Here is a 26822-nt window from a genome sequence, read left to right as displayed (position 1 = left end):
TGTGAGTTTTTGCACATACAGTTTATCGCAATATAAACACCTAATGTAATTTGATTTTACTATTAAAGCAGTTCTACAGAGGCAGGCAGTTGCCAAATTGCAGAATAAGTCCAGACATGTCAAGTACACAGTTTTTAAAGGACCATCAGCATATAGGGCTACCTACCTACTGATAGAGTAGGTTGACACCTACAGTGACATGTTTACTAGGTGTGTCTGTCTTGACTACAAATATGCATTTATATATATATATATATATATATATATATATATATATACATATATATATATAATGCATGAAAAAAATGCATAATATACCGCACAGACTCAGGCCCAGGCTTCTGATAGAGGGCCAGAGAATGAGAACTAAATATATGCCATCCAGGCGGGATGAGAAAATCAATTTTAAGTATATATCTTGTTAAAGTCCCAGGAGGCCAAAACGTTGATTCATTTTTTGATTCTGTGAGTATACTTTATTTTGCTGGAGACCCTGAGATTTCTCCTATATATAAATATATGGTTTGGGGTTTGTTTTTTCATGCTATAACAAGTATCACGTCCTGTTCCTGCTGTGGATCATTTCTGTCTTGGCTTCTGATATCCAGTACTCTGTTTACAATTCTTGTTTAGTTTTTCTTGGTTTTTCTGGTTTTGTATTCTATGTCTGGTTTTCTGGGTTCATTCCTGTATTCCTTTCCTGGAATTCCCAGTCTCTTGGATTCCTTTAAATGTTTGTTTTTTGTTGCCACACCCGTTCCTTTCCCATTAATCCTTTTTGTTTCAGTCTGGCACTGCAGGCAGTGGTTTCATTTCCTCTGCTCATTCCTTTGCAGGTAAGTGTGCTGTGTGTTTTATTGTTTATTTAGTCATGCATATCTAGGCGGTTAGGACCCACCGTAATTGGATTACTTTGGCGCAGTGGTTGGCTGCATACATCTTGGCCATTTATGTATGTCTAAATCTCCAATATTTATTACACATATTAGTACTTAGTTTTGTCTCCTTGTTTTGCCTTATATATCTTTTCTTGTTTTATGTTGTCTTTCCAGTTCATGTCCAGTCCTGTCCCGTCCATGCCTTGTTCTGGTTTCCCTCATGTCTTGTATACATGTTCTGCTTTCTGTCCTGCTCCGGTTCTGGGTTCCTCTAGTCTAGTCTTGTCTTATCTTGTTTGGTGCCTGTTCTAGTCTTGCCTTGTTTCTAGTACTGGATACATATCTGCTGCAGAGCCTCCCTATCCAGATCCTGGGAGGTCTGCATATTTTCTCCAAGTTCCTGGGATCCGCAGAAACTGCCCTGGATGTTGCCGCACAAATCCTGGTGCTCAAAGCCTGCACCAGGCCCCTGATTGTTCAGTTCCACAAGGTTTACTCTGACCATCATCAGGCACACAGGGGTCCTGGTCTCTGTACTGCCACCCGCGTGACAACAAGGGAGTGAGAGGATTACTTCCTAAATCCTTTCTGCATCCTCCAAATCACAGAGCTGGCAATGTCTAGTAATGGTTATTTTCTGTGTAGTTTGTATAAATAATAACTAGATAAGATTGCTCATGGTACCTTCAAGAAATGTATATGAATGTACTTTCAGCACAACCCTTTAAAGATTGGCCGCTGTCTGTTTCCAACAAGAAGACAAAACAAAAGAAACAACCTAAGCTGTCATTTAACGTGTTTTATACCGAAAATGGAAAGGATGTTGGTGAGTGGAAAAGTCTTGAATTTAGTAATCAGAACCTTCAGATTAGTTTTTTTTTTGTTTGCAACACACAAATACATCAACAATATGTGAAATAAACATCACCACGGTACTTGGAAAGCATGAAGTCATTATTGAAACATATAAAGCATTGCAGACGGTAGAGGGTCTGTAGAAATTGTCTAGTTTTCTTGTAGGAGAAGCAGGACATCTTTTAATTTTTCTTTCTCTCATTTACAACACTCAGAGACAGAAGGTGACAGTGCACAACTTCGCACCTCCCAATAATTGTTATGTGTAATTTAGCACATCATACAGGGAGGCCACCAAGGACACAGGCTGCTTTATTTATGTGCTTGGGATCAAAATAACTACACCAGTTGTTTCAGTATTTACTAGTGGAGTTTTTACAAAAATTATCAATTCGTCTGCATTTTGCAACCCTAGCTGCAAATGAATCTAAGTAAGCTCCAGTAGTGATCTGTTCTAAAATTATTTTGTGAATTAGGATTTTCCAAGAATTGCTTTGTTAAAGGACCACTATCGTGCCAGGAAAACAAACTTGTTTTCCTGGCACTATAGTGCCCTGAGGGTGCCCCCACCCTCAGGGTCCCACTCCCGCCAGGCTGAAGGGGGAGGAAGGGGGTTAAAAACTCACCTTTGGGGGCGGGGCCTGGGCAGCATGGCGACTGGCAGCACTTTCGGGAAGCTCCGGCTACTAACCGTATTGAAAGCGCCCTGCAGGAGCTCCAGAGTGCCCTATTGCCCTTAATGTGTGACATACCTGCGTCAGCAACCTAATGAAGCAAGCGACAAGTTTCTGGAAGCGGCTCCCTCTGCAAACGCTGGAGAGGCGAGTGAGGCCTGGTGAGCCCGTCGGACAGGCAAGACGGCCGCTTGCCTGTACTGTGCGGCACTGGGCGTCCGCAGGGCAAGCTACAGCTCCGTTCCCCCCCCCCTTTGGACCGGTGGGGGATATCCCGGTCCACACTGGCTGGCCGGCTGCACCAACGAGCCTCAAATCCTGAGACAGCAAATCCCGAGACTCCCTCAGCCAAGATGGCGGCGGCCTCAGGAGTCTGTGGAGCACAGACCTGGCGACACGGGAAGCGGCAGCATGACCACATCTACAGACCCCTGCATGTACTTGGTCAGCGATTATGTGCAACCCTAGAGGCAAGACAGGGGTATGCTGCACCCTCACACAACACACAGGAGTACAGATGCAGAATGGGTGGAGAAGATGGCGGGAAGCCACTGGGCACTCTATCGAAGCACACGCGATGAATCCCACATCCTGGCCCACCTAGGCCGCAGGCCGCAGAGGGGGAGACCCCTGCGCATCACCCACACGGACAGAGGACCGCCCGCATCCAGCGGAGACATGACATCAGGTCCGCCTGTCCCCCTCACGAAGGGCAGGACTTGGACTCTCTGAGGCACCAAGACCGTGGATCCAAGATGCGGGCCTGCAACCCGGCCTGGGGCGGGAGGCACATCCCCCACAACGCTCCGACCACAGAAGGCTGGGACTTCCCTAGGACCCACACCCTGAGTAACCTGCCGACTGGTATAGGATAATAAATACATGACCCGGGACTGTAACATACCCTAAGGCTGATAGAGAATGCTTGATAATGCTTCCCATATACCCGGCCAGTGGCAAATTTAATCATTATGGGTGACGCTGTTTTAGTGTTCGTCAAATATGTTATGTTCAATTTTAAGTCACCCAGCTAAAGTATAGCATAAAATGGCAACTGCACATGTATAGCTCAGGCAGTCAAGAGAAATGCATATAAAAACCTGATTTAAAGCCAGATTGCAAAGCCTGATTTAAAAGCCTGACGTAAAAGCCTGATTTATACACCTGTTTTCTAAGCTTGATTTATATGCCTGTCTTCTAAGCCTGTTTTGTACGCGTGTTTTTCATGCATATTTCGTCTTTACAAATAACAAAAAAGTGCATTGTCTATGTACCCCCTACTGTAACCAATGTCTTGAAACCTGCATATGGAATGCCGTTAGGGTACCATATGTATGCCTGTGACAAATATACGCACTACAAAAATAAAGAATTTAAAAAAAACAAAACTCACCTTTCTCCAGTGCCGGGCTCCCTCGGCGCTGAGGACTCTCCTCCTTCCGACGTCATCGACTGAATGCACATGCGCGGCAAGAGCATTCTCAATGGATGGACGTGGCACCCAGACCACTTCATTAAGCTGAAGTGGTCTGGGTGCCTATAGTGGTCCTTTAACCCTGAAATTAAGTCCTGATAAATTTTCAGATTATATACTCTTGAATTAAAGAGGAAGTTGGCCTGCTGAAGTGGGCAATTGGTTAAAAATAGATGAAATTAGAGTTTTGTTTGCACTACACAATAACTGGCAGAATTTGTCTGAAAGCCCTGGCCATTCCCTCACAGCATAGACAACAGTGTAAGGGTTAATACTTAATAGGTGTCCTGCACACCCGCTAATCTGCTAAATAATTTTTACATTGATGCTCTTTGTGTGAGGGAAGGTGACAGTCCATCCACCCCTCGATTAATCCCAGCCCTCTCCATTTACCATACCACCAGCTTAGGGACTCTGTTTCTTTTTAATTAGATGTATGTGTTTTTAACCCTTGAATGCTGGATGGTTACCCTAACCACCAGGTATATTTGGTATTTTTCTATCTTTTCTCCTGCAAAAAGCAGAAAAGTAAAACACAATGTGCCTATGAATATCCAAAATATGAAGAATGAAGAACGGTTACTATAGGTATAACAAAAAAATAGTAGCTTTATTGTTGCAAAAACAGCAACGTTTCGAACCTACAGGGTCTTTATCAAGTAGGGTCGAAACTTTGCTGTTTTTGCACCAATAAAGCTACTATTTTTTGTTATTCCTATAGTGACTGAACCGTTCTTTATTCTTCATATTTTGGAAGGGAGGCCTGGCCAACCTTGGTTTCAGAGTACCTGGGTTACCTGGTGAGTGCGGTATCCAGTACGTCTCTACTATGAATATCCAAAATCTGGCAGGGCCAACTCTCTGAACTCCTGAACTCTGTCTGAACACCTATACTCTGCATTGAATTTGTATATGTTTAAAGTAATTTATAGCAGGTTCTGAGTTGCTCTGAAATGTGCCCCCAAATTAACTTCAAAGTGTAATTGTCATTATTATTAGCAGAAATGGTAGCAAATGTACAGGGGAGATTAATCAAGGAACAACAGCTGCTATTCTTGGTGAAAAGTGATAAATGTTGAGATACATTATATTGTTTTCCATGGTGATTGCTTCTTAGGTAGCCCTATGCCCAAGCATAACACCAGTGAAGCCATTATGTAGCATCATTAGGGAGGAATAGCCTTCATGGAGAAAAGTCCCCAAGCAGAGTCAATCCCGCAGAGACTAGATGGCAACAATGCAGGACTACAGGGTGATGAGTGTTTTGCAACCGTGTAAAAGCCACCTGTATGAATTTCTTCATTTCCAATGTGTACTATCATAACATTATAGTCAGCTACTTCAAACTAGCCACAACAGATCTCCGCTTCCAAGGCTTCGATCAAGATATTATCTCAGCTTTCAAAGATCATCATTTAAATCGAAAAGGCCTAGAGACACGGGGAATCACATTCATCTTTATTTCATTACTCTTCCAGCCAATCTTTGTGAAATATGGTTAATCTGGATGATGGTGCAGTCTGAATGTTTACTTTATAGCCAAATTGTGCCCATTGAATTCACAATGTAAAGAAGTAAATAGAAAGGCGAATAAAACAATGCATTCAGCATTTTACTTTTGTTTGCAGATTACTTTGTTTGTAAAGTTAGTTGTGTCTGCATAAGTGCAACCAAATATCTCATTACGTCCATTTGTCAATGATCAGGGGTTGTATACAAAGACTATCCGTCAACAGATACTATAAGAAAAGCCGTTCCCTTCATTGTATTGCCTAAAGAAGAAGACATTTGTTCGACTAAAGCGGTAAGTTATACAACATGGCAAATATATAGAAAAAGCATACTGTATAAGGCACAAACATATGTCTGCATATCAATAACATTACTATAAAATTGGAGAAAGCTAAAACAGACATTATTATGACTAACAATCACACAGATATTGCCTCTTTATGAATAACATAATGTAAAAATAAATCTAGCATTCAACATGTTTGCATATTATAGTTTAGACCAGGACCTCTCAACTTCTGGCATTCCAGATTTTGTAGGCTACATCTACCATAATGCTCTTACAGCCATAATACTGGCAAAGCATCAGAGGAGTTGTAGTCCTCAACATCTGGAGTGCCGAATGTTGCCCCTGATTTAGACTAATGTATATTAAACACTATTAGCGTTAGAAATAGAAACATGTATTGCTAATACTATAGTTTCCTACTAACTAATTAAAATATTGTCCCATCTATATCAATGCAGATTTGCTTACATTTTCTCCCACAGCGCACCTCCCTGGTTGAGATCATCGGTTTTGATGATCTCGGTCAATCCAATTCTTCCCTATAGGGAAACATTGGGAGCATAGTGCTCATGGATAGACGCTGACCGTCAGATTGCAGGACCTCATACAGGAAGTCCCTCTCGTGGCTGCTTGAGTGACAGCCACTAAAGGGGTCTTAGGCAGCAATGTAAATGAATATACAATTTATTACTAAATGGTAAGAATATACCAATAGTAAGAAAAGTGTGTAGCGCTAAAATTAGTGTTACACTTACCCTTAGGGGTTGAAAAATGACAACACTGTAAAGATAAATAAAAAACACATGTAGGGTGTTTTCAACTCCTAGAGGTAAGTGTAACACTAAATTTAAGCTTTACGACTTTTCTTACTATTGGTATATTCTTACCATTTACTAATAAATTGTATATTCTGTTACAGTAGGGTGGGGAGTCCCTACGTTTGTGTGGAAGCTTCTTTCCCTTTGCACTTTTCTATTTGTCTAAGCGCCTTTTAGCATAGAGCACTTAATATTTATTTCAATTTTTTTGCTATATATGTTAATATTCTAAGTTTCCTTTTTTTGTTAATATTTTATTACCTAGGTCTCTTGTTTTTGATAAATAGTAGACTATGCTATCCCTATGGCTAGGCCCCTGAATCAGATGCGGCACCATTAAACAAAATTGGATAACCCTATATATGTACAATCAAACTCATATTTGTAATGTTTCATTTTTAAAGGCTAGATATATGTAAAAGCCAAATAGAAGCGGTTTTTATACAATAGTTAATAAAAGTGCTCCAAATTAAACCTGTAATTAAAATTAGTTTGCTTTCCATCCTCTTTAAAATGTCTGTTTATTCAATAAAAAAAGCCATTGTGGAAACTTGAAAATGGGATTTATTTACTTAAGCCCTTACTTGCTAAATTTAGAAAAAAAATCTTCAACTACCATATATCATTGTTTTTTACTGATCTATATTAATTGTTGATTTAATTTGCTGAAAAGTGGTTAAAGAAGTACAGTTTGAAGAAACTGAGACTGGAGTTGCCCAAACTGATATTCGGCCCAGACTGCACTCATCAGAAACGAATGGTGCCTACGTTACACAAGAAAGTTTCTGCAAAATACTGTACTATCTTCCCAAGCGTAGAAGTCAATGTGAGTCACTTTTTGCTTTATACTAAAGCATCCACTGCAATGTTCATATGAATGATGTGTAATTGTCTTTAACCTCTCCCACCCAACACTTTGTATTCATTTTGCGGCTTTTTAGTCTGCATAAAAGTAGATCTCTCTCCTATGACTTTATTCTAACCCTTTGCATGTCTGCACTATAGATGGTGGCTCTCCTAAGCACACTACAGGACTTCTTTACAGGAATCAGCAACAACCTACAACACCCTATAAGCATAGAAGCTTTGTGTAAATACACTACTACTGGTGTTTGGCAATGTGCCCATGTACAGGCCTTTTTTTTAACATTCTGGTTTGGTTTTTAGTAAGGTGCATCCCCAAAAATGCCACCAAGGTCCTTACATATACTGGTAGGCAGGGCATTTGACCATTCTTAAATACCTGTTGTTTTTTTCACACATAACGTAGGTGCCCTACAATTTGGATTGGTGATTTTAACTGCTATTTCAGTACGCACTGCATTCACATACTGTTCCTTGATCTCCTCCTTTGGCTTATTTTGGACCCAGTTTTCTCCTGCACACGTAATGGCACCTTTGATCTCATCCTGACTTGCCATGCCCCCCTAAATCACTATATCCCTCCTGCCATGCACCCCTTATTCCCCTCTAAACCTTCACCTCGACTCCCTTGTACTATTTCTTCACTCTCTCAGTCTACCCATTTGATCATCAGAAATGGATCATCCATTGATTTGTCTGTCTTTTAAGATTACCTTAGTTTTTCCATCAATCGTCCTTCTATTCTCTCACTCTCTTCCCTCTCTTTTCCCTTTCTCTATGCTCTTGCTCTCTTCCCACTCTCTTCTCTGTCCACACTCTCCACACTGTCCCCTTCTCCACTGATGTGTGTGCTATACACAGCTAAAACATATCGTCCCTAATTCACCAACATTCATCCCACTCTCCATTTACGCACAATACCTGCCATGTCTTATTTTAATAGTGGAAAATGTTTTTTATTTATTTATTCTAATGAACAGATTTTTTTTATTCTTCACCACCTTCTAAATACTGTTTATGTTCACATTTACCAAGTCTGAAAACAACATCTTTCTTATACTGTAGGGAGTGGTGAAACATCTGCAATTTCAGCCCAAGGAGCTGGAGGAATACATCGAGCAACTAGAGAAAGTACTCAGACGTTACATTGAGAGAATGCAATGGCTTTTGTCAGGTAAACCCTGTCTTCATTCTGTAGCACAGGTTGGTCATGCATGGTGAAACAAAACAATAGCTGCTTTGCTTTGATTTAGAATAATGATTTTCAAACTCACTGTGTTTTTTCAAAGGTCTTCCAAAATATATTGCAATAGAAGTTATTGCAATAGAAGTTATTTCAACATTTTCGTGTTAGTGTGCCAAATGTCTCGGCAGCTCTGTCAACCTGGCCCCTTGTGTAATGTCAAACACATCAGTAGGAAGACTGGTCATCATTGAGGATCCAAGGGTGATCTGCGGATAAATATATATTTTAATATACAATTTCGGGGGATTTCACAAGCACAATCTATACATTCAATTTCTATATGTAATGGAGACGGAGAATGACAGAGTCCCTTATAGGAATGCCAATGGCTAAACATTTTTATATTAAATTAATAGTTTATATATATTTTTTATATTTTATAAATAGTTTATATTTTCATTCTTTTTAAATATACTGTAACCTGTTACACTACGTTATGAAGCTACCAAACTAACTTGGATTTCTCAATCCCCTAGATTCTTCATATGTTAGCTTCCGTTTTAGGAATACACTAACTCTATCTGTTTTCTTTGTTAATTTAAACTAGAAAACAGCACTTGTTACACATGTTTCCTTCAAAACCATTTATTATGTTTCAAAGTAATATCCCTAAAAAACGGAGAACAAATGCATATTGAAGGCTCAGAATTTCCTCTAATTATTGGCTACTGAAAATTCAGCCCTGACGAGTCAAAATTAAGATCTGAGTAGTGTGCAATGGTGTAACCGCGGCTGGTTCCCTTATTTACCACTATAACGTCTTAAAGCATAGAACTTAGCAGGGCTAACCATACAGATATCTTAGCCATAATGTTATATAGTTAGTAAGAGATCCTCTATTTAAAATATATAAATAATTGAGAATAGAATATAAAATAAGGATTGTCTTGGAAGCAATAAAGTTTTGTCTTTTTAGATATTTATTCTATAAAAATATAAATATAGACATATACAATCCATTACAATATTTTTTTATTTTATTTTTTAAATATGTTTATTGTTATCATGTCTTGAATTCTTATATCAAACAGGTTTTCATGAAAGCGAACAGTCGCCTACGCAGAGGCTTAAATATCGGTATATAAGAATAGATGCAGATTGTCGCCTGAGCAGAAGCAAATTGATCAGATCATATAAACGTATATAAACTTTGCAGGGATGCACATGTCTAAGCTTAAAACGAACACATGACCAGAGTATTCTGATATAACGTTTCAACATTCATGTCCCTAAGACATACAAATAACGACCTGTGTCCGGCTAATTACTCAGTTATGGAAGCTGATGCGTATGTTCGTATCATGAGCCGATCACGTATATCAGTCTGCGTGCGACTAAATGTTGATCTTAGGCTATTGCTTAATCGGCGTATGTGTGCTGTTACATTAACAGGTCAAAATTGAGTATTGCTAAGAACAGTGTAGGATGGTTCTGAATGGACCCTTATGAAATGCAGTGTTGCAGTAAGGAGGCATATAGAGGCAGTGTCATTTAATTAAGCTACCTATGTGGATAATGAAAAAGCTAGGCCTTTTATATTCCGCTCTGCTAGCCCGAGCATGGTACTGTGTGACTAATGTAATTTTGAATGCTATATAATCAACTCTCATCTATACAGTGTGCTAGTAGAATTGCTAGCAAATAGTTATGTTATAATAACTTAGTCGTTGTTTCGGTTTCTAGTGCCGATCACTCAGTGTTATCTTGTAAGTATTCTACAAGGAATTATGCAATACATGCAAATGAATATGTACACCGGCAAGTGTTCTTTCATAACAAAATAATCCTCTGATAATGCGCGGTCTGACGTAGGCTGTTGCTAACAATGCAGTTCTGGTAAAAGGGTTGTACATACTACCTCATTATTTAACATGCTGTACTCTGTATAGTGAACTGTGTAAAACGTAAGGTTGTAACATAAGGACTTTAAAACTTTTGTGGTGCATTTGTCTGGCATCGCGAGGCTATAGCAAATCATAGCTATTAGCTTTATTATTAATTGCACAACAGACATGCTGGGAAATAGCTGTACAAATTTTAAAGAGTCACTCATGGACCATTGTAGGTATTTATACGTGTCTCTCAATACGGTTTCTCGGTGTCACCTTGAGGTTTGCGTCTAGGGAGCGCCCCATAGGTATAGCTCAATGCATAAGTTCCAGGTTTGGCGTCTGACACCTATATATTCCATCCGAAGATTACTTAGTCTGGCTGACTGTGTGGGAGTGATGTCGTGCATGGCCCTTGTGAACGTGCAAAGCGGTCGGGTCGCCCATGCAGGTAAGGGAGCATCCAGCGCTCCCCCGTCACCCCGGCTGCCAGGTCCCGGCCGGCCCCCAGCCTGGCCCAGGCTGCCCTCCGTTAGCACCGCGGCCCGGTGGGCACTCGGGGGCAACATGGGCTGTTGCGGTCCCCCCACCCAAAAAGTCTGCACTCCCAGTGTCCCCTGCACCTCCCCCGTACCTCCAGTGCCCCGGTGGGTCCACAACCCGCTCCATATGTCTCTCCCATCTCCGGCCACTTCTGCAGAGCAGGGGCTGCATGGCCTCTCAGCCACCAGTCCGCCGGAGGCACGCAGTGGTGGGGACAGATTTCTCTGGGTTCCCTCCTCATCCGGAGGTAGAGCGGTCATGGCATCGGCTCCTGGGCCGCCCGGGCAGTCCGTCCGCGGCCCCGGCCTCCACAGGTCAAGCGGCGGGCGCCGAGGTCTCCCCCCATGCACGGGTCCGCCGTCTTCCGCTTCACACTGCTGGCGGGTCCCAGTATGACAGCCTCTGCCAGTGTAGGGGAGCGGCACAGGTTCTGGCTGGAAGCTCCTGCCTCGGCGTGTGCGGTCCTCACGTGGCTGGGATTACCCCCACTGGCCGGGGGGGGGAACGGGGCCGTGCCCCGAGCCAGTGCTGCACTCCATGGCAGTGTGTGTCTCTGGCATATGTGCCTCTTGGTGCGGTCCTCCGTTGCCGGGTCTCATTTATGCAATGTCGTTGCTTGTGGTTGGTAGGCCGGGTGTGTCGGTTTCATCCCTCCCGGTGCATTAAATACATGTGTGGTATCAATCCGGAGCTGTGGTAGTTCTCTTGTTGATTCTGTGCTTTTGTCCGGCTCTAAGGGCCGTTCTTAGTCGGTGTTAATGCCATTCTTTGTGGCTAGGGCTTGGAGCCCTGGTAGTTTGCCACTGTAACGGATCACCTGGCACCCCGACTTGGTACCTCCGTTAATGGATGCTCCTAGTGCTTCCTGAGGACTCCAAGCACTCTGGCAGACACCATAATCACCGAATCCGAGAAACCTTTAAATTCTCCCAAGCGTATGAATGCTGTAGACCATTGAATAGGAACCATACGAATAGGCTTGTACTCCTAGCAGTCAACTGGAACAGCATACAATAAATCCTTCCCCCAATAATGAGACGACACATGACTTTGAGGGTAAAACAGGAACTCTGGACTGTCTCATCCAGCCTGGCTTTTATTACAATAATACACATACAGGCCACACCCAGGGGGAGGCATAAAATAACCAATCACATACATGGTTCAGCCCACACATCCCCTCCCCTCAGATAACATTAAACCCAATTATCCGGTACACTTTTCCAGCCAAGTTCTGGATGTACCCCAAAAACCCTTATTCAGAGGGACAACATATTCAAAATTCAAGTCATTCGGATGAACAGTTCGGGAGATATGAGGTTCCAAAGATTTGACCGACCGCATGGGTAAAGTATCCGAAAACAGTTCCATGCATTTTGGCCCTGCGGTCGGTCACAAACAAGGGAATGAAAACAGGCGAATTGCCTGTGTTATAGAGCCTGGAGAGGGTTTGAATGAATTCCCTTGTTTGTGGGGTTCTTTCTACCGAACGGCGGGTCATTCGGTAGTTTCTATACGAATTTCTGGGAGTATGGAGGTCTCAGCGGTGTTTGCCTAGTCGAGTGTCCGATTTCAGTTCCAGACACTCGATGGCAAAACACCGCTGTTCGGTAGTTAAAGATGGCCGCCGCCACGTGTTTTTTTCCCGAATGGCGGCCACCCAGAGGACAAAGAATACATTACACTGATTGCCAATTACCCGTTTGCAACATTGTTGCAAACTGTAATTGGAGGCACACTTATTCCTGGGTGGTCTGGTTGTTCGGTAGTTTCACTCAATATAATGAATGGAGTGATTCTACCGAACAATCAGAGGAATGCTGCATACATATCCCAGGTTAAACTTAACACACAAATACACATATAATATTACAGGCAGTACACTAGAATATGTAGCACAGTCTTAAAGGGACAGTAGTCCCAAAAGTCCCAATATGTCCATAGATGCTGTTAAAAGGGCCAGTAGCAGCAATATACAGTACAATATGCCCCAAATAACCCAGGGGCCATAGTCAGTAGGTAGGAGGCTAGCAAACAGGCTTCTCCAGGGCCCAGTGGCGAGGTTGGTTTCGCCACAGCCACCATGCGGCTTGCGGCCCGGCCTCGCCCCCCCATTACAATATTTTATTGCAGAGTTTATAAAATTAAACTAGATGCTTGCAATATCTTAATAGATAAACATACCCTCCTGAACATGTCATCGTGTCAGCCTCTCTGTCATTATAAGGTGGAGCGTCTGTCTCCAAATCTCCTCTCTGTGTCTTAACATTGAAAAGGTACACATATTTATACCTTAGATGTTCATTTTAGGACCTCCCTTAACTTGGCAAAGATACAAGGCCATAACTAAAACGTAAGTGCACACGTCATTCTAAAACTTGTAATATTTGCATTTGCCCACCGCTCTCATTTTTCTTTAAGCCAACAACTGGTTGTAACAATGGTTGTTCAGCTAATATATGTGATCATCAGCAGTGGGGTTAAACCAGGGAGTGTTCCAAGTAATTGGCTGTTTAGAGCTATGCAAATATGAAGACATATGTAGTGTAACCACCAGACCTCACTCGACAACCATCAGGCATCATTATGGGACGTCTTCGAAGTCTGGATGCATTCTAGACAGGTTTACATAGTTATAATGAAGAGAGATCACAAGTAAGTTCTTCTCTTCTCTCATACTTGTAGACATGCAGGATCACTTTAAACGAAAAGTCACTTAGTCACAGTGAACTTATAATATATGTGTTCTCTAACTTCTCTGCGATTATCTTTCAAATCCTGTACTGCCATGCAAAATTCCTTGTATAGCTAAGAAGTTATTACATTTGTATTTTTCTGCTTCTCTCCTGTTCTATCCCGGTGGTCCCACTAGAAGATTAGGTTTCCATTTGCAAGTAAAACTTAGGCCTGACAGGTAGCATTGTACTTGAAAGGTTAAGCCTAGTTTACACATAGTGAAACAGCAATACCAACGTTTCCATTTAGGAATGATATGCCCCTTTTAGAAATACAGGTCTTCCTGTTCTCTCATTGTCTGTAATAGTAGCACTGAGTACTTTATTATATTAAGTCATTGATATCGAAATGATGGAAGAAACAAGTTGCTCTAGTGGGTAGAGTAAAAATAATCAAATATGTAATACATAAAAAATATTTATACTTGTTGCTTTAATTTTACCAACCTCTGGAATCAAGCACAATAAGCATTTTGGTTTTCATAGTGATTGCTATATTGCTAGAATTTTGTCCCAAATTTTCCAGCACATTTAAAATGGCACTATCAATTTTGAATTTTTCATAATAAATAGAATATACGTATATGAAAAAGTCATATTCACTTTAATGGAGTTTTATCAAAATTCCAACACAATCAGAAGCTAAACATGAGACTTTGGTCAGATTTTATGGCAAAATATAGCAATTCTACTACCACATCCTGCCATTCCCCTCTGCCTTCATTTGTGATGGTTGATGGAAATGTGTAGGAAATGTCTATGACATTATCTTTTCTCAAAATATCCACTAGCCATTGGAGAGTAAATATTTTGCCCTAGCTTGTAGAAATGTACCTTTGGTGTATATGTCATGGACTCCAGGCTTGCAGTTGGGAATACATTTTAATGCCTGTCTAGTAGCGTAGGACTTTTACTCTTCATCTTATTGCATATGGGAGAAGAGCCATGGGATCATTTATACACCCCTGTTTTGGACTCCCCGTATGTGAGAGCTCATAAGTAATCTAACTTTTGGCATATGAAATCACCAGCAGCTCCTTCCGAAGGTAGGTCCATGGCAACATCTTGAAAATGAGGGAACCAGTTTCTGGTCTTGACCAAAGCAGTATCTTCTTAATCCATTGCTGTCTCATTTTGTACAATTCGCCTTGGACATGAATCTTTTAATGTGATGTCAAAAAAACTTGACATGTTCATTAATGTCATCCTTATTATTGTAATATATAACCTTTTGTATTAGGTGTTTAAATCATGGACACAGATTTATAAGTAACTCAACCCAGAGTAGCATAGAGCAAACACCTATTATATCCACAGTGCAATTCACATAGCGTGATATATTTTTTTTTGTAAATCTGTTTATTAAGGCATAGTAAATAATACAGAGTTGGCTCGCAGGCCAGATAAACGAGCAAAATTTTCAAGGCATTAGCAAGACATGTATACAAAGTTTTAATATCTAGTAAATTGTGATTTAAACAGGAGCAATACGATTAACCTATATCGGATCAGGAGATTCGAGCTTCCTCTTGTGGGTCAGTAGCAGGTCCCCAGCTGTCAGGTTCAGATATGTAAATGAGCAGTACCTCAGAACATTCCCAAGGTATTTACATGGGTGCACCAGTGACTATTCTAGGTGTGACGTTGCTTTAGGTTAGGCAGAGATAGTTGGCATGATCTATCCCATGAGAGCAGAGTTAGGAAAATTGGGTCAACCGTTAGCAACGTAGAGGTTTAGAATTCTGGGTCTGTGAAGACGATATAGAGTACTGCCTCATCACTTCACATGCATAACCCCTTTACCTAGTGTATCCCCAGATAAGGCCAATATTCAGGCTCTAAGACTCTGCGGTGGTGGGAGATCATCCCTCCAGACAGTGTGCCACAGCGGAGCTCGAGATATATCCACCGGCTAGTACACCCAACAAACCACTAAACCATTTAAAAAGGGGGTCAGTTGATCGCCCATGTCAAAGGTCACGAGTTCTCAATGCGTAAGTACGTATGGGCACCATCCCGGGGCATTGAGGGGGTGGACTAGAGCGGTGGTCGCCCAAATTTAGTAAGTGTCCAGCGTGACCTAGGTCTCCAGGGTCTCCGAGGGCATCCCCGGAGATCATGGTTTACCATCCGCCATCAAGTCTGAACACCGGAAAATCGTCAGTCGGTAGTCAGGTCAGTCATGTACCGTAAGATGTCAATTATCCGTCCTGTGTATGGTCTAGCCAGTCCCGAGCCCAGATCCCCCGTGGCCCAGAGATCAAAGAGAAGAGAGTAGGAAAAGAGGTTAGAGAGGGGGGGGCATTGGAGGTTGCGCTGCGCGCCCCTGATAGTCCCCGTACTGTCGGCAGCTGGCGATATAGAAGAACCATGGTGCCCACATTTCAGTGTGTCTGGCTACCCGGCCCATGATGGTAGCATGGGCTTCTTCTGCCCCCTGGATATCTTCCACTCTTTTAATCCACTCACTTCTGGTCGGTACTATGTCCGTCTTCCAGTGTGCCGGAATGTTAGCTTTTGCGGCGTTAAGCAGGTGTCGTAGTATTGATTTCTTGTACACTGGTATGGGTAGAGCAGAGATGTGTAATAAAGCCAGTTCTGCACCCCACGTTGGTAGATCTCTTAGGATGAGCCGAACCGCCTCTCTAATCATATCCCAGTAGGGAATGATAAGCCTGCACTCCCACCAGATATGTATCACTGTACCGAGCTCCTCCTGACATCTCCAGCACGTCGGAGGAGTAGAAGGGAAGATGCGGTGTAGCAGCACCGGTGTCCTATACCATAGGGAGATCAGCTTATAATTTAGCTCCTGATAATAAGAGCTCATAGAGCTCTTATGTTGCCAAAGTAGCGCGGATTCCCATTGTTGGGTGGTGAGATCCTTCCCTAGTTGTCCTTCCCATTGCCGTTTGAATGCCATCCGTGTGGAGGCGCCTCCGGTGAGCAGGTGTAAATATAGAGATGAAATTGCGTGGTCTAGGGTGGTACCTTGATCACAAAGCTGCTCAAACCACGTAAGTTCCCTGTGGAGTCGTGCATTGTGTGGTATGGAGGCCAGAAAATGTTTCAGTTGTAGGTGGCGGAAGTGTGAAAGAAAGGTAGGAGGTCTATCCCCTAGGAGCGATGAGAGATCCCGCAATCGTCCACCACTAAGAACCGTGTATATGGGTACAAATGTACGTTCACTCTCGATAGGCCATGCCTCAGTCGGGAGCCCCCCTCCAACTTCTTCATTGTGAGTAATCGGTAGCAGTGGGCTAGGCGTCGGCGACACCTGTTCTTGTTCCCTCAGGGATTGCCATCCAAGCAGGGTCTGCGAGACCAACCCCTCGCTAGGCGTCAGGGTGGGCCGTCTCCTGGGGGATCCCCATACCCTCGCCTCCAGCGTCGGGCCTATGAGACCTCTATCGAGGGCTACCCATTGTTTAGGTGTCGACGTTGAGTGCCAGTCCAGAACGCGCTGTAGGATAGCAGCTTGATAATACCTTTTGAAATCGGGGAGCGCTAGGCCACCTTGTGTCCTCGGCCGGCATAAGAGGTCATGGCGAAGCCGAGGGCGGCCCCCATGCCAAATATATTTGAGCACTCCTGATTTTAGGGCCGCAAAGAAGCTCACCGGAATGGCCAGGGGTATAGTCTGTAGGAGGTAGAGAACCCTCGGAAGGATGTTCATCTTAAGCACTGCCACTCTACCGTGCCACGTAACGTGTGGATAGGACCATTTGGAAAGGTCCGTTAGGATATTTTTAAGGAGAGGTGAAAAATTGCAGTCGTAAACTTCTTCCGGATTCGTGGTCACCCATACCCCTAAGTATTTCATTTTACTAGATAGCCAATTGAACGCAAACTGTGGTTCCAGAGATCGGTATTCCTCCGGGGGGAGCGTGATGTTTAGCGCCTCACATTTGGAGATGTTAAGTTTAAATCCGGACAATTGTCCGAATTTATCAAGTTCCGAAAGGAGGCAAGGTAGTGTAATCCTGGGATTGCGGACAAAAAAGAGAAGGTCATCAGCATAGGCCGCTACTTTGTGGTGAGTGCCATGCCATTCATAACCCTGGATGTCTGGATTCCGTCTGATCGCTCGGAGAAGTGGCTCTAGGTGGAGTGCGAATAACAGAGGTGAGAGCGGGCATCCCTGTCTGGTACCGTTTCGGATAGCGAAGTCGGCAGTCGTGGCCCCATTGACCCGTACCGTTGCTCGAGGATCAGCGTACAAGGCAGAGATCCACGCGAGGAACCTCTCTCCACACCCCTGCCATTGTAGCATTTCAAGCAGGTATGACCAGTTGACCCGGTCAAATGCCTTCTCCGCATCCGTGGAAAGAAGCATCAGCCGGGTCCCCTGTCTCCGAGCATGGTGTTGAACGGCAAATAGTCTTAGGGTGCTGTCCCTGGCTTCCCTACCCGGGATGAATCCCGTCTGATCAGCATGAACCAGTCCGGGTAGAAGGTGTTTGAGGCGATTCGCCAGCACCTTTGTGAATAGCTTGGAATCCACATTAATCAGGGATATCGGGCGGTAACTGCCGCAATGTAGCGGGTCCTTCCCGGGCTTCAGGAGTACAGTGATGGTAGCGGCAACTGACTCCCGGCCCAGAGGACCCCTGTCTCCTATCGCGTTGATGGCGTTGGTGAGCCGAGGTACAAGCAATCCCGAAAACTTTTTATAATATCCTACAGAGAAGCCATCCGGGCCTGGGGCCTTCCCAGTCTTGGACGATTTCAAGGCCATGGCTATTTCATCCACCCTAATTGGGGTATTTAGGAGCCCCGTGGAGTCTCGGTCCAGCTTATCCACGTCCACGTCTGACAGATAGGTGCGGATTTTCTCGCGGTGTCTCATGGCTTCGCTCTCCCCGATCGGTGCTTGTAGATTATAAAGTTTCTCATAGTAGAGTCGGAATTCTTCTGCTATCAGCTCCGGGAAGGGAGACACTTCCCCTGAGGTCAGTTTTAGCTGGCGAATTTGTCTGGGCGGCATGGGGCCTTTTAGTAGCCGGGCAAGGTATTTACCACCTTTATTGGCGTGGGCATAATAGAAGCCTTTGGTTCGCTGCACCGCCCTGAGGTGTCGTTTCAGGAGGAGTGCTTTAAGCCGTCTCCGATGCTCCATCAGTTCTCCATAGACAGCATTTAACTGAGAACGTTTATGACTGCGCTCAAGTGTGGAGATAGTGCGATGTAGTTCGGTCATTTCTGCCATGAACGTTTTTCGTTTTTGCGAGGCGATGCGAATAAAGATGCCGCGGATCACGCTTTTATGCGCTTCCCACAGAGAAATCGGGGATATGTCCGGGGTATCATTTTCCCTGAAGTATTGCTCCAACTCCCGGTGCAGCTGATCTTGGACATCCCGATCCAGTAGTAAGGCTTCATTAAGTCTCCAGGTCCAACCAGTCGGCTTGTAGAGAGGGGAGGCCAGTTCCATCTCAACTGATCCGTGGTCCGACCAGGTGGCCGGAAGAATGTTGGCTCCCATCAGGCGAGAGAGTCCTTCTTGGGTGACAAAAAGGTAATCTATCCGCGAATATCGGTTGTGAAGTGCAGAAAAATAGGTGTAATCTTTCACCGTAGGATTCAGCACCCGCCAGCTGTCCACCAATCTCAGAGAGTCCAGCGATTGTCGGATGGACCTGATGTGACGTTGTGGGATACAACTATGACCTGTGGAGGAGTCCAGCATAGGATCCAGCGGGGTATTAAAGTCGCCACCAACAATCAGGGTCCCATCCGAGAAGTCCTCCAATTGTTGAAGTGCATTGCGGAGAAACGGTGCCTGTCTCTTATTAGGAACATATATAGAGGCTATCGTGTAGATCTTATCAGCAATGACTCCTTTAAGGAAGAGGTATCTCCCCAGTGAGTCCTGTGCTCTATCTAGTTCTTCGAATCCCAAGTGAGCTGACAGTAGGATAGCCACACCAGTTTTGTGAGCGGAAGGGTGGTTGCAGAAGTAGTTAGTAGGGAAGTGTCGATCGCGTAACTTGGGGTGAGACTCTCCCCTAAAATGAGTTTCCTGTAGCAGTGCGATCGCAACTTGTTTTCTTTTCAATTCCCTTAATAGGTGCGATCTACGTTCAGGAATGTTGAGTCCTCTGCAGTTCTGCGAGATAACCTTTAGGGGTGCTTTGCGGTAAGCCATGATGCGTAGTGTCACTACGAACAAGGGCTGCCTTGGTGCCGTGTAGAACTCTCAGGGAACGCGACAGTCAGTCCAAAGCTAGGTGAAGAAAAGGGGAGGGGGGGATAGCGAGTGGTGGGGAGGGGGGGGGGGAAGATGAGAGAGAAGTTAGAGATAAGAGTAGTGGGTGTAAGGTGGGTCAGCCACAGGAGACCGGGGACCAGGGCCAGGTGTCTGTTAAGAAGTTAAAAGGAGGTATGTATCCTTATCGTCGATACCCTCACAGAATTTGGGGGTAACCCAAATCTACGCCCCCCGCCCGAATGGAGGGGGGTATTCCCGTGCAGTGACCGACACTAGAGGTGCTTCGTTCCGGTACCAGCCCAGGAAACCCAAGCACTCTCTATGTGGCCACGACTACAGCACGAGTGTAAGAAAGTGGAGGCACAGCTCGAGCTCCGCCTGGAAACTATCTCTCCGAAAGACAATCGGCAACCGCTCCCAACCGTTCCCCCGGGCTACTGTAAAAGGGCTATGGAAATTCCCCGGAGAATGACAGCGGGGTCAAGGCTTATGGATGGTAATAGCAAAACAAAAGGGAAAGTAAATACAGAGGAGTCGTACCAGTACGTAACTACCAGAGACAACTGGCATACCCCGGACATTACCCCATAGCAGGGCACTCTATCGGAATCCCATACCCGCCCCTCCCTTAGAATCTCGTACGGACAGCATCCTATCTCGTGGCGTAACAGCGGGTGATGTGTACTTATCCTGCCCCCCAGTACCGGAAGGCCCGTGGAACCCCTAAGCCCCATCTCCCCTAAAGGGTTACATTTATCAATACCTATATCTCCACATAAATTCAAACAGATAGGTGAACACTAATAACGGCACAAACATTTTCTACCATCGAATCCTGCAGTCATACTTGCATCATAGTTAGGAGGCACACTCCTCTTGGGATGGGCAAGCACGGGCGAGGGAGGGGAAGGGGAGAGGAGAGGAGGCGGCACGATGGGGGGGGGAGGGGGGGGGGGAAGGGTGGACCTCATGTAGAGCAGTACCTATATCAATAGTGAGCTCGTTGAGATTGTCTACATAAAAGCATATGTTCTCTATCTAAAAATGCACAGATGATTGCCATCCTCGAGGACCCCACCTTTGAATGAAATATGTGAACACAGCGAACTGGGCGGCGGGTTGCAACGAAAAGGGTTAGATTGGTCGTAACCCGGCATATAATCGCTTGTCAAAAAGTGATTGCATAGTACAGTGGGGAGGTTTACACGGCGCAACGTGCCGCACGTGCAAGCAACCAAGCAAGGCCCTCGGAGGGTGGCAATGAAACACACAATACTATACAGTATACCGGGCATCAACATCCGTAAATAGCAATAACAATGTGTAGGTGTACTTCCCCAAAGCCCCCCCCCCCCCCCCCCCCAATCCCGAACCCCCCACCCAAAGCCCCAGCAGAGGGTCCAATGCTCAATCAAATGTCCCAGAACATGGAGAGTTCCGTTGCCAGAGGACAACCCAACTGAAGCGTAGACATCCGCCCCCCCCCCCAACCCCCCCGCCCAAACCCCAAAAACTTGCATATGCAGCCTGTTCTTAGCTGAGACATCGAGGAAATTATAGTAGTACATAAAGCAGGTATGGTGAACTTAAGCGTAGGAGTCCCCAAGGAAACCCGACTGGGCCCAATATCCCCCTCCCAAGAGCCAAAAACAGCCCCACAGTACCTTAGAGTATGCAGTGTAGTACGTGCGTCTCACACAGTGGTCGGGGTGAGTCAGCCATCTGAAGCGGAGTTCCGTGGCCCAGATCCTGCGGAGGTGCAGCATCAATCATGAGAGATGGGGTGGTTATTCCTCTGGTGAGGTCGGATCCCGATATCTTCCCGTACGGGGGGCAGAGGGAGCTCTGGATTGTCGTTGCCTGGGTTCCCTCTGAGCTCTCGGCGGTGGACCCAGCGGGCCTAGAATCCAATTAGTAATAGGCTGCGACGGGAGACCCAACTCTCCCATGAAACGTGGGACTTCCTCCGGCCATCGCATAGTGATCCAGCGATTCTGATGTCTTGCCATCAAGGCAAATGGAAAACCCCATTTGTAGACCACATTATGATCCCGTAGCGCAGTCGTGACAGGGCGGAGAGCTCGTCTGGCTTCCAGAGTGATGGGGGACAAATCATTAAAGAGTGTTACTTGGGCTCCTCTGAAGGGCCAAGATTGCCGCTCCCGGGCTTTCGTCATGATGGCATTCTTCACCGGGAATGAGCTGAGGCAGCAAACAAGATCTCTTGGACCGTCATCCGCATTCCTGGGCCGTAGTGCCCTATGTGCCCTCTCAAAGTGGATCTGTGGAGGCGGGGATGATTGCATAATAAGTTGGAAGAGCTCCAAGAGGGTGTCCGCCGCCACCTCGGGGCCCTCAGTTTCTGGGACCCCGCGTACACGTATGTTGCATCGTCTACCCCTATTATCCACATCCTCCAGATGACGGCGCATAGCCAAGATCAGTTCACCCTGTCTCGAAACTGCGGTGTCCGTGGACGCCATGCGGGTGGACAGGGCCGCGCCTGCTTCTTCAAGCGTAGTGATGCGGCCTGTATGCGCTGTGATCTCGGCGCGAAGTCCTGCCACTTCATTCCTCATAGCTTCCTGAATATTCGCCTCCATGACCTGTAGATCAGTTTTAGTGGCCATGGCAGCAGTCAGGTCCCTGAGGGTGTTTTCAATTCGTTCCAGGGCGGTGAGCGCTGGGCCCTGCTCCGGCGCAGGCGCCATCTTGGGAGTAGCCGGGTCGCCGCTCGCGCTGGGCTGTTGCTGCAGGTAATTGTCCAGGGGACCCTGCTGGGGATTCCCCGGGGTCTGGGGATGCTCCGGGCGTTTAGTGCGCCCCATTAAGTATGCTTAGCCGCTCTTAATAGCTGTAATCGGGGGACGGTGGAGCGGAGCTCTGTCTTCAAGCGGCCATCTTGGACGGAGCCGGAACCACGCCCCCATAGCGTGATATATTGTGTCTCTGAGACGGATACCATCTTGTCCCTTTTCTATGATAAAAAACTGAAATATATATCAGGCCTCTGTGATATGTGATATGGAACAATCCCCAGAGTGGCACAATGCTGCTCAAATGAGGTCTTCAGTAAATTCTGAAACGTTGGAGATACCAAAGTACTGGGTGACAATGAATTAGACCTACAAAATTTAGAGAAAATAAACGTTTTATTTTGCAGTTATTTAAGCCCATTGTTATGATTGTTTTTTTTTTTTTACTGCACATGTCCCTTAATAATCAATTGTTAAATAATATTAATTTGATCTACAGGAAGCCGTCGGCAATTTGGGACCATACTGGAAGCTAAAATATGCCTGTTAATAGATGCATCTTCATCCATGGCTCCTTTTTTCGTTGAATTACAGAAAGCAGTAACGTCCCTTTTATGGGAGCAGCTGAGAGCGAGAAATGTCTGGTAAGGTGACACTCTCAAGAGCCAAAAGTAACAATTTAAAGACACAATAAATGCATGGAATGTAACCTAAATAAATTCAAGAAACAAAGTTGTGCTCTAGCAAAATGTTCTCTTCTGAATTATTTGTGATGCAGGTTTAATATGATAAGCGTTTCGGAAAGCATGGATTCTTGGCAGGAGTGTTTGGTGGAGGCAACAGATGAAGCGTGTCACGATGCTTCACAGTGGATTTCCCGGCTAAGGCCGCAAGGGAACACCTGTATTCTTCACGCTTTAGAGGTTTGTACGCTATGAACTAAGTGAACTATTAATTCTATGCCATACACTATATTCAATACACACTACATTACACATGTTGGCTACAGAGAACAGACTGACACGACGGATTGATCAGAGAAAGTCACTCAACCGCCTTGTAGTTCTGTTCCTACAAATATATCTGTTATTACAGTAACCGCTATGTTCAAAAGAATACAAAAGTGTGAATTGTTGGAAATTCTAAGTGAATCTTCAATGTTGAGCCAAAACGAATACATCACTGACTTATAGGAATGAAATACATAAATAGCTGAATTTTTCTGTTTAGTTACATTGTGCTTGGCCTAAAATTTTAAATCCACATTTCTTGTTCTGTTTGATGATAAGGAGCATGTAAATTGATGGGAAAATGACAGTGCGTACCATCTGTGTTTGGTACTTGACAAGTTGCTAGTGAGTGTAGCTTGCTATTCATTGTTTGTTATTGTTTGCATCCTTATTTTGTCAGCATGTGCCTGCTAAATGCACTTTTTAAAATTTCACAAGGCAGAGTAGGTAGGAGAATACATAAGTCAAGATTTATTTTCTCGTGTAAGCTATTTGGAGCTTATAAAACATATGACACTTAGAAACGATATTTATTCCTAATAAATGTCCTTCTCTTCAGAATTTCCACACGCAGGAAAGGTCAGTGCTTAGTGGATAGTGTAAATTAATACACCGATACCACATCTACCAAAGTATAACAACGTAAGGGTTTAATAAATGCCCATATTGAAAAAAACACAAAATGAGTTCATTAAATGGACACTCCAGGCACCAAAATAACTTCATTTAAATGAAGTTGTTATTGTGCCAGGAGGACCCTGGAGGCATTCTTACCTCGTGGGTTTGACCCATTCTCAAATGGTTTTACCCCAAAGTTACCTCTAGCGGCTATGTCCACTCCCCCACAGACGGGATTTGGCTTCTGAATTTTCTGATTCAGGAAACACAGAGTGCCACTGGGCAGGGGCGCCACTGATTGGCTGAGTGCAGTCAGCTGACCAATCAGTTTAGTGAATGGGGAGTCACTGGTTAGCTTTAACTGACCACTATCAGTCAATCAACTGCGCCTCTGCCCGGCAGCACTCTGCACTTATTGAATCTGAAAATTCAGAAGCCAAATGCCATCTGGGGGGAGTTGAGACCGTCGCTAAAGGCAACTTTAGAGTTAAACCGTCCGAGAATGGTTTAACTCCTTGAGAAAGGAGTGCCTCCAGGGGCTTCCTGGCACCATAACAACTGAATTTAGGTCAAGTTTTTTGGTACGTGGAGTGTCCCTTTAAAAGTATACTTGTATATCTTCAGCCTCTTTAGCAGCTAAGTTTGAGCTGTAAAAAGTGTAACTTGTATACATTCTACAAGCATGGATTGCAACAAAGTTATACCTTAAAACATCTAAAAACCAACCTGTCTGTGACGTGCATTGCAACTGCAAATAAAGTTGAATGTATTTGGAATCGCTGCACATTCTTATTGTTATACTGGACCTGCAAGTCCCATTTCACAATGTTATGGTAAACTTGATCTTCGGTCTTGCGAGACCAGTTCATTACCCCAACTGTGATTCTGGATGTCCAATTTTGTACTTTTATTGCTTATTTTAATGAAAACCACTTTAAAATAAACACATATTGGGGGGGCGCAGCCAGCCACTAAAGGAAGCAGTCGCACATGCTTGGAGCTCCCTAGAGAGATTTGACATTCCTGAGCCTAATTGCTCTTAAAAAGCCATTAATCTCCCTGCATACTACGTTACCACTATGGGGAAGAAATCCAAACTCCGGAGGAACAAAGCGATTCCCACATCTAAAGATATCGGCGCCCTGCTCCGTGTTATACCTGTGCAGAGGCCTACTAAGATGGTGCCCGCACAGGAAGATTTGGACATCACCTCAGAGGATATTACGCTGACAGAGCGGAGCCCAGTAAAAGCTCATCTCTCCCTGGCTGCGACCTACGGTCCCCGAGGGCGAGTGCTGTGACCCGTCCAGACCACACTCCCTGCCAGCAAAGCGGATATTCAAAACATGTTGGCAGAGATGAAGGCCTATTTCACAGCCGATATAGCGTTGGTTCAGGAAGATATGGGAGTTATGACAGCTGGAATGCGGATGTTGGAGGACGATAGTGTTACCACGAAGAACACACAGGAGGTTCTGAAAGCTGAGGTGGAAACGCTGGAGCAGGCCAACCACACCTTGGAAGGAAGGCTTGCTGTGCTGGAAGACAATAGGCAGCAACGCAATCTGCGGGTCCGTGGCATCCCCAAGGGCATAGGGGAGGACAAAGTACTTCACTACCTCTGCAGACTGTGGAGCTCTACTGTGTTTTCAATCGCTCCAGAGCAAACAGCTCATTTCAGCCTTGACAAGAAATGCACCCACTTACCGTTTTGAAGGCTCAGACCTGGCCTTCTTTGCGGACCTTTCCAGGTCCACTATGATCTGGAGGCACTCCCTGCAACCAATGACTAAGCTGTTAAGAGAGAAGGAGATCAAGTACCGCTGGACACCAGGCCAAAGATTGACCGTAATACACGTGGAGAAGAGATTACAGCTAACACACCCCTCAGAAGCAGAACACCTCCTCAGGGAACTGGACCTACCTGCACCAGATACCACCCAGAGGACAGTGGCAAATGCCTCACAGGCATCATCTCCTCCATCATGGGATGTTGATACCATCCAGCCCTTTTACCCCAAGTCGAAACGGGCGGCGGAGACGCAGAGGTTTTCGGACACTTGTATACTGCAAGTGTGTTTGTTTTAGACTCAATCTGCAATTTTGGGCATGGTTCCTACCTTTTGGGTATTATATGTTATGTATTGTTTTATATTTGTTTTCTGCTCTTTTTGCTGACTTAAAGGTACACTATAGTCACCAGAACAACTACAGCTTAATGTAGTTGTTCTGGTGAGTATAATCATTGCCTTCAGGCATTTTCATGCAAACACTGCCTTTTCAGAGAAAAGGCAGTGTTTACATTGCCCCTAGGGACACCTCCAAGTTGCCACTCCTCAGATGGCCACTGGAGGTGCTTCCTGGCTCAGTGCTGCACAGTTGGCAGCCCAGCCGTTCAGCGTCCCCACGCTCTGCATGGGGGGCCAACCCACCTAAATCGTGGATTTTCACTATATGGTCAGGAATACATGTTTGTTCCTGACCCTATAGTGTTCCTTTAAGTCCGATTA

General features: G+C 44.8%; 1 protein-coding gene across 1 annotated transcript in view; it reads left to right on the top strand.

Moving 5' to 3' along the window:
* VWA3A (von Willebrand factor A domain containing 3A) overlaps nucleotides 1-26822 on the top strand; it is a 147592-nt gene that overhangs the window by 111677 nt on the left and 9093 nt on the right. Inside the window, exons 24-29 of the mRNA XM_063428878.1 lie at nucleotides 1594-1704; nucleotides 5588-5685; nucleotides 7174-7326; nucleotides 8430-8538; nucleotides 23184-23328; nucleotides 23463-23607. Of these exons, the coding sequence (XP_063284948.1) occupies nucleotides 1594-1704; nucleotides 5588-5685; nucleotides 7174-7326; nucleotides 8430-8538; nucleotides 23184-23328; nucleotides 23463-23607 (761 nt within the window). The remainder of the gene's footprint in view (nucleotides 1-1593; nucleotides 1705-5587; nucleotides 5686-7173; nucleotides 7327-8429; nucleotides 8539-23183; nucleotides 23329-23462; nucleotides 23608-26822) is intronic.

This window comes from Pelobates fuscus, chromosome 8 (assembly GCF_036172605.1).
Source record: "Pelobates fuscus isolate aPelFus1 chromosome 8, aPelFus1.pri, whole genome shotgun sequence".
Lineage (NCBI taxonomy): Eukaryota > Metazoa > Chordata > Amphibia > Anura > Pelobatidae > Pelobates > Pelobates fuscus.
This window is presented reverse-complemented; position numbering and strand designations above follow the sequence as displayed.